Source organism: Borostomias antarcticus (assembly GCF_949987555.1).
Source record: "Borostomias antarcticus genome assembly, chromosome: 2".
NCBI lineage: Eukaryota > Metazoa > Chordata > Actinopteri > Stomiiformes > Stomiidae > Borostomias > Borostomias antarcticus.
Window position 1 is genome coordinate 42,159,047 of NC_140235.1, and position 8,120 is coordinate 42,167,166.

Genomic DNA, 8,120 nt, shown 5'->3' on the forward strand with positions numbered 1-8,120 from the left:
TTACTGTGGAGTCACACTAGTGTGTTACTGTGGAGTCACACTAGTGTGTTACTGTGGAGTCACACTAGTGTGTTACTGTGGAGTCATACTAGTGTGTTACTGTGGAGTCATACTAGTGTGTTACTGTGGAGTCACACTAGTGTGTTACTGTGGAGTCACTAGTGTGTTACTGTGGATTCACACTAGTGTGTTACTGTGGAGTCATACTAGTGTGTGTTACTGTGGAGTCACACGAGTGTGTGTTACTGTGGAGTCATACTAGTGTGTGTTACTGTGGAGTCACACTAGTGTGTGTTACTGTGGAGTCACACTAGTGTGTGTTACTGTGGAGTCATACTAGTGTGTTACTGTGGAGTCATACTAGTGTGTGTTACTGTGGAGTCATACTAGTGTGTTACTGTGGAGTCACACTAGTGTGTTACTGTGGAGTCACACTAGTGTGTTACTGTGGAGTCACTAGTGTGTTACTGTGGAGTCTGATAGTGTGTTACTGTGGAGTCATACTAGTGTGTTACTGTGGAGTCATACTAGTGTGTGTAACTGTGGAGTCATACTAGTGTGTTACTGTGGAGTCATACTAGTGTGTTACTGTGGAGTCACACTAGTGTGTTACTGTGGAGTCACTAGTGTGTTACTGTGGAGTCATACTAGTGTGTTACTGTGGAGTCACACTAGTGTGTTACTGTGGAGTCACACTAGTGTGTTACTGTGGAGTCATACTAGTGTGTTACTGTGGAGTCACACTAGTGTGTTACTGTGGAGTCACTAGTGTGTTACTGTGGAGTCATACTAGTGTGTTACTGTGGAGTCATACTAGTGTGTTACTGTGGAGTCACACTAGTGTGTTACTGTGGAGTCACTAGTGTGTTACTGTGGAGTCATACTAGTGTGTTACTGTGGAGTCATACTAGTGTGTGTTACTGTGGAGTCATACTAGTGTGTGTTACTGTGGAGTCATACTAGTGTGTGTTACTGTGGAGTCACACTAGTGTGTTACTGTGGAGTCATACTAGTGTGTTACTGTGGAGTCACACTAGTGTGTTACTGTGGAGTCACACTAGTGTGTTACTGTGGAGTCACACTAGTGTGTTACTGTGGAGTCACTAGTGTGTTACTGTGGAGTCATACTAGTGTGTTACTGTGGAGTCATACTAGTGTGTTACTGTGGAGTCATACTAGTGTGTTACTGTGGAGTCACTAGTGTGTTACTGTGGAGTCATACTAGTGTGTTACTGTGGAGTCATACTAGTGTGTGTTACTGTGGAGTCACACTAGTGTGTAACTGTGGAGTCACACTAGTGTGTTACTGTGGAGTCACACTAGTGTGTTACTGTGGAGTCACACTAGTGTGTTACTGTGGAGTCACACTAGTGTGTTACTGTGGAGTCATACTAGTGTGTTACTGTGGAGTCACACTAGTGTGTTACTGTGGAGTCACACTAGTGTGTTACTGTGGAGTCACTAGTGTGTTACTGTGGAGTCACACTAGTGTGTGTTACTGTGGAGTCACACTAGTGTGTGTTACTGTGGAGTCATACTAGTGTGTTACTGTGGAGTCACACTAGTGTGTTACTGTGGAGTCATACTAGTGTGTGTTACTGTGGAGTCATACTAGTGTGTTACTGTGAAGTCATACTAGTGTGTTACTGTGGAGTCACACTAGTGTGTTACTGTGGAGTCACACTAGTGTGTTACTGTGGAGTCATACTAGTGTGTTACTGTGGAGTCACACTAGTGTGTGTTACTGTGGAGTCACACTAGTGTGTGTTACTGTGGAGTCACACTAGTGTGTGTTACTGTGGAGTCATACTAGTGTGTTACTGTGGAGTCATACTAGTGTGTGTTACTGTGGAGTCACACTAGTGTGTGTTACTGTGGAGTCATACTAGTGTGTGTTACTGTGGAGTCATACTAGTGTGTGTTACTGTGGAGTCACACTAGTGTCTGTTACTGTGGAGTCATACTAGTGTGTGTTACTGTGGAGTCATACTAGTGTGTGTTACTGTGGAGTCGTACTAGTATGCGTGGACAGCACCTTATATCCGTCCTCCTCGGTGGACATGTCAACCCTGTCCTCCTCGGTGGACATGTCAACCCTCTTCTCCTCGGTGGACATGTCAACCCTGTCCTCCTCGGTGGACATGTCAACCCTCTTCTCCTCGGTGGACATGTCAACCCTGTCCACGCAGCATTGTATTGGATAACGGCCGGCAATTTGCAGCGCATCAAATATGCATAACGTGGCTAGTCAAAAGAGGGCCAAGTCGCCATCGCCAAGACGAACATCTGAGGCTGAGGTCCGATAAAGGGGGGGGGGGGAGGGGGGAGCGCCTTAATTAGGGAGAACAGGGTTCCTCTCGGGTGCTCTCTTATTAAATTACTGTTTGGATTAAGATCAAAAATTCATTACAGTGTGCAGTCAGAGCTGGGACACTGATAGGGGAGAGGTGGGGGGCGGGGTGGGGAGGAGGTCTGGTAGAGTCGCAGGGAAGAGAGAGCAATAAACGGGCCGTAATGGGAACGGAAGAGAGGCTTCCTATTAAAAACTTGACCTGGCGGAGGAGGTGAACTATTAAAATGCCTCAGAGGATGGAGAGATTAGATGGGTTCTTTGTGTGCATGCGTGTGCTTTTTCTGGACTTCATATGGTGTTAGACTTCTGTAGTTAGCAGAAGCATCCGAATGACGCTACTTTTGGATTTGGAGCACATGCTTCTTTTGACCTCTCCACACGATAAGCTGTTCTTCTAGGTAATGAGATCTTTGTTCTCAAGAAGAGCAACTCTTAGAAGGTACGGAATGTCGCAACGTAACGGCGTTGGCCCAGGAGATGGCTGTGGTCTTTACCAGAGGCTCTGACCCTACCTGGAGTCTCTGTCCAGTCAGACTGAGGCCTCACAAGACCTGGGTCACATGGTGAACCAGCACCATTCCACCTCACGTCTCTCCCAGAGAACCCCTGCAGCAGGTCTGGGCTGTTCTAATGAGCTAGAGCGCTAACCCTAACCCTCACTAACCCTAACCCTAACCCGAACCCTAACCCTCACTAACCCTAACCCCTGCAGCAGGCCTGGGCTGTTCTAATGACTTCCAGCGCTAGAGCTAGAACACTTCTGACGAGTCTCCTCTTGGATTGGTTAAAGCCGGGGGAACAGGGCGATTGGACCTAAGTTATAATCTGAAGACAAACAAAACTGGGCACGGTAGCCATTTACTCAAATGCCAGAAAGTGATTGGCTCTTTGTGTGTGTGTGTGTGTGTTACTTCTGTTACACGCGTGTTACTGTAATTACTTGTGTCAAGGTCACTGTGTGGCCCTGAAAATCGCAGTGGTGTTGGGGGTTTGGTTTGTTGGGGACAGATTACCGATCATTTGTCAAAGGGAGAAAGGAGCTGTTGCCAGTAGAGGGAAATCTAAATGGAATGTTGGTTGAAGTATTTGTGTCTTCACTGGTTGAGTCATTAGGGTTCTCACCCGCAGGCTGTTCGGACACAGCGGGGCGTGCAGCGCTTGCGGTCAGTCCATCCCTGCCAGCGAGATGGTGATGCGGGCGCAGGGCAACGTGTATCATCTCAAGGTCAGTCCCGCTTTCAATTATAGATACAGTACCGTTTTAATGCGGTTCCATTTCAGTGGTAAGGAAATCACAAGCATGCCAGTTGGAAGGATAGCTGCACGTTGAACTCATCTGAGAAGTCAACGGGTATCAATGAGAACCAGGAGATGACACGAGTCGTGGTCAAAGTCACAGGCGTTCGTAAATACAGCAGAACCTCAGAGATCAGCAGAACCTCAGAGATCAGCAGAACCTCAGAGATCAGCAGAACCTCAGAGATCAGCAGAACCTCAGAGATCTGAAAAGTCCATTCAGCCGAACAGGTGTCAGAACTGGAAGTAGGCAAATTGAACATTTTACTGTAACAAGACTAAATGGCTGGAGGAAAATGCAAGTATGGTTGGTTATTTGATTGCAATGTCAATGCCTTTCTGATTGTTATAGAGGGTATTTTTTGATTCATTTGAAATTAAATAAATATTCTATTTTGTAAATTTGGTTATTGACGTCACTTTCAGAGGCACATTTCCGAGACCCAAACAACCCTCATTCCCAATTGGTTTGGCTTTCACGAGCAACGTCTCCTGCATATTTTTTTCACTGCAATTTACATGTCTCCCTCCTCTCTCGCTCTCTCTCTTTCTCTCCCTCTCTCCCTCCTTAGTGTTTCTCCTGCGCCACCTGTAGGAACCGTCTGGTGCCGGGTGACCGGTTCCACTACGTGAACGGCACCATCTTCTGCGAGCACGACCGGCCCGGCGGAGGGATGCTCAGCAGTCACCTGACCCCACTGCAGGGCAGCGCCATGATGCCCGATCAGAAGGTGAAGAGTGGGGAGGGTTAGGGTTAGGGTCAGGAGGGAGGATCACTAGACTCACGAGTCGGTCTCGAAACGCTGTGCTCAACTAGAGACTGAAGACATTCGTCCAGATTTCTCATCTCATTCTAAAAGTGAAGTCAAGACAGTTTGAAAGATTGAAAGAAAACTGCACTGCAGAACCAATCCAACGTCTTTAGGGCGGTTCTTCCTAATGGACCGGTGAATGTTGTTTTGATTCTCCACTCCAGTTAGCTTGTGGTAAAGGGGTCTTTCACCCTATTGGAGATGTCCAGTAGGCAGTGGTTCTGATTGGTAGCGTCAGTTTTCAGAGCTGTTCTAGCAATGATTTTCAATGGAAATGTCTCCAGACTTTCGGTGGCAGAGATCTCAAGTCTGGCATCGTGAGATTACTGGATCACAGTCTCCTCTGTTTAAGCTCTTAGCTTTTGAGTTGAGTTTACTTTATTAATCCCCAGGGGGGAAATTTAATGCCACCGTAAAAACAGATGCAAACAGACAAGACAACATATACTGTATAGTGCATCTGAATGCATAAAAAAGTAGATGGACACCGCAGAAGTGAATAGCGTATAAGAGAGTAAATGGAGTATAAGAGAGTAAATAGAGTATAAGAGAGTAAATAGAGTACAGTAGGACCCCACTTATCCGAACCCAACGGGACCGAAGGTCGTTCGTATCTCTGAAATGTCCGGATGACCAACTTATGTTAAAATGCACCAAATTCAATAAGTGGTATAGCCTACTTGTTTCATATAGACTCATAATAGACCGATAAATGCCCTACTTCATCAGTTGCATCAGAATTGCAATCAAATAGCTAACTAAACTCATATAGCCTAGCATATAATAGGCCTACAGTAGCCTATAATAAAATAAACAAATTTCCACTTGAGTGCGTGCTTTGAACAAATACAGTACTTTATTCTCAAATGAGGCGCTGCATCGATAGGCTACTGTATTCGCAGAACAAAATGGTATAGCCTAAAAACAACACAACGAAAAATGACTCGATGCTCCTCTGCTTCAGGTTGCGGACGCGCTTTCTGGCTACCAAGGAATGCAGCTCTCGCAGCAGACTCGTTTGCGTTTTGCGCTCAACATTTTCCCGCTTTAGAGTAACAAAGAAATGAAACGTGACCACAGGCAACATGTAGGTCTACATACAGTTCTGTTTTTATTCACAGTAGGATACAGTACATGGTTATTATGACAGATTTAAATGCAAGTACTGTAATGAAAATCCTACCAGTAACCAGATAGCAGGTTACAAAAAAAGAAGGTTTTTGAGCCTGTCCGGTAGACCGGGAGGTTCGGATCTCTGAAGTTCGGATGAGTGGGGTCCAACTGTATAAGAGAGTAAATAGAGTATAAGAGAGTAAATAGAGTATAAGAGAGTAAATGGAGTATAAGAGAGTAAATGGAGTATAAGAGAGTAAATAGAGTAAATGGAGTATAAGAGAGTAAATAGAGTAAAAGAGAGTAAATAGAGTAAAAGAGAGTAAAAAGAGTATAAGAGAGTAAATAGAGTATAAGAGAGTAAATAGAGTATAAGAGAGTAAATAGAGTATAAGAGAGTAAATAGAGTATAAGAGAGTAAATGGAGTACAAGAGAGTAAATGGAGTACAAGAGAGTAAATGGAGTACAAGAGAGTAAATAGAGTAAAAGCGAGTAAATGGAGTATAAGAGAGTAAATGGAGTATAAGAGAGTAAATAGAGTATAAGAGAGTAAATAGAGTATAAGCGAGTAAATAGAGTATAAGAGAGTAAATAGAGTATAAGAGAGTAAATGGAGTATAAGCTAGTAAATGGAGTATAAGAGAGTAAATGGAGTATAAATGGAGTATAAGAGACTAAATGGAGTATGAGAGTAAATGGAGTATAAGAGAGTAAATGGAGTATAAGAGAGTAAATGGAGTATAAGAGAGTAAATGGAGTATAAGAGAGTAAATAGAGTATAAGCGAGTAAATAGAGTATAAGCGAGTAAATAGAGTATAAGAGAGTAAATGGAGTATAAGAGAGTAAATGGAGTATAAGAGAGTAAATGGAGTATAAGAGATGTCTCAATCATATCTGCTCTCTCTCTCTCTCTCTGCTAGGTCTGCTGAAGACGGAACGAAATGAAAAAGCGACGTGTGCCTTCTCCTCCCCCACTTCCTCCTCCTCCTCTTACTCTCCCCTCTTTCTCCACCTCTAAATGCGTCCTGCATCATCTACCCATCTGTTCAGTATATGCTGTGTGCATCATGGACGCCACAGCGAGCGCCAGTACCTTTCCCAGTAGCGCCACGATCATGGAGCCAACCTGGTCAGAACTCCAGCGTCCCTGAGTCCAGGGGACAGGGGACAGGGAGGAGGACAAGAGAAAGACGACGATGATGACGATTTAGGCCTGTTGAAATCAGCGTCTAGTCTTGGCCAAGCAGCGACGGAAGACTTGTTAAGGACTGACTTAACTTGAGAAGATTGCTAACTATAGCTAATTTCTTTTGATGGAGCCATCATCCTAGCATGATTGAGCACCTTCACTTAACCTGCTGGCGGATGCCAGGGTTAGGACAAGAACACTTAACCTGGTCACAGTGCTACTCCCAGTGAGCTAGTATAACATCTATCACAAGAGAACATTCAAAACAAGATGAAGCCACCAACAAGCTCAGACTGCTGTGGAGTGAAGAATCTCTGGTCTCAGTGCAGTGTGGCTGTAGCTTGATCTCCATTGGACGTCTCTTGTTTTTCCTGTAATCTTATTGGCTCACTCAAAGTGGCCAATTAGGCAGGAGAGTGCAGCAAAATCACCTGCCCCAACATCTTGCCTACTTTCAGAAATATATTCTCTGTGTACTAAATTAAGAACTTCAGTAGGATATTCAATACAAAATGCATTTAAAAGTCCCACAAATGATTTGTACTGTGAGTGTTGAGGTTGCCTTTTAATTTCTAGATTGTCTTTGATTTGGAGTTGTTTTGAGTTTTATTTCAGGTGATAGTTCTTGGGATGTGGAAATGTATTGTTTGGGTTCCATACAAATATGTATTTGTACTTGTCATTGAGAAGGATATTCTTTCAGTGAGAGTTGAACATGTTCCATAATGACTTTGCAGCAGTGATCCATCCAATACATCCTAAATGTGTTCTTGTGTAACAGTGCATTTAGAAAGTGGAAAGGTGGAACTAGTCAGTTTATTAACTAGTTGCAGAGAGAGGGCTGGGACATTGGAAAGTAATAACTGTACATATCTTTTTTTTTTATTATTGTATTGTGTGCTCTATGGGTGAATTATGTCTTAATGTGGCCTTTTCTTTTTTCAAGCAGAGGCCCCATTTCAAATGCTGTAAAACATCTATATGGAGAAAAAAGTACTTTCTAAATAACTATTATAATCATAATATCGCCAGTCACCTGTGTTGCGTCTTTAATGAGTGAGATTGGATAATATTTACCTGGGGTTGGGGGATAGAGCTGTGGTGATGTGTGTGTATGTGTAGCGAGGTGTGACAAATAGGCCTTTCACACTGAAAGGTAGCTTTAGGCTAGAGTGAGGAGGGGGGGGGGGGTCGAAGCTGCCAGCGCTCAGACAAACATGGCCGATTACCCTTAGGAATGGAATTTGAAAGGCTTGAGCCGGGGCTATTACAGAAGCAATTAAAGTGGGATGCGCAGGAGGCCCAGGCTCCTGCTCCGGTCCTGTTCTGGAGCCTAATGAGGCCTAATCTGGTGA

General features: G+C 44.1%; 1 protein-coding gene across 1 annotated transcript in view; it reads left to right on the forward strand.

Annotated features, from left to right (window-relative positions):
- lmo4a (LIM domain only 4a) overlaps positions 1 to 7,679 on the forward strand; it is a 25,024-nt gene extending 17,345 nt beyond the window's left edge. The window contains exons 3-5 of the mRNA XM_084459443.1: positions 3,482 to 3,578; positions 4,222 to 4,380; positions 6,497 to 7,679. Coding sequence (XP_084315569.1) covers positions 3,482 to 3,578; positions 4,222 to 4,380; positions 6,497 to 6,505 — 265 coding nt within the window. The 3' untranslated portion in view covers positions 6,506 to 7,679. The remainder of the gene's footprint in view (positions 1 to 3,481; positions 3,579 to 4,221; positions 4,381 to 6,496) is intronic.
- Positions 7,680 to 8,120: the final 441 nt, after the last annotated feature.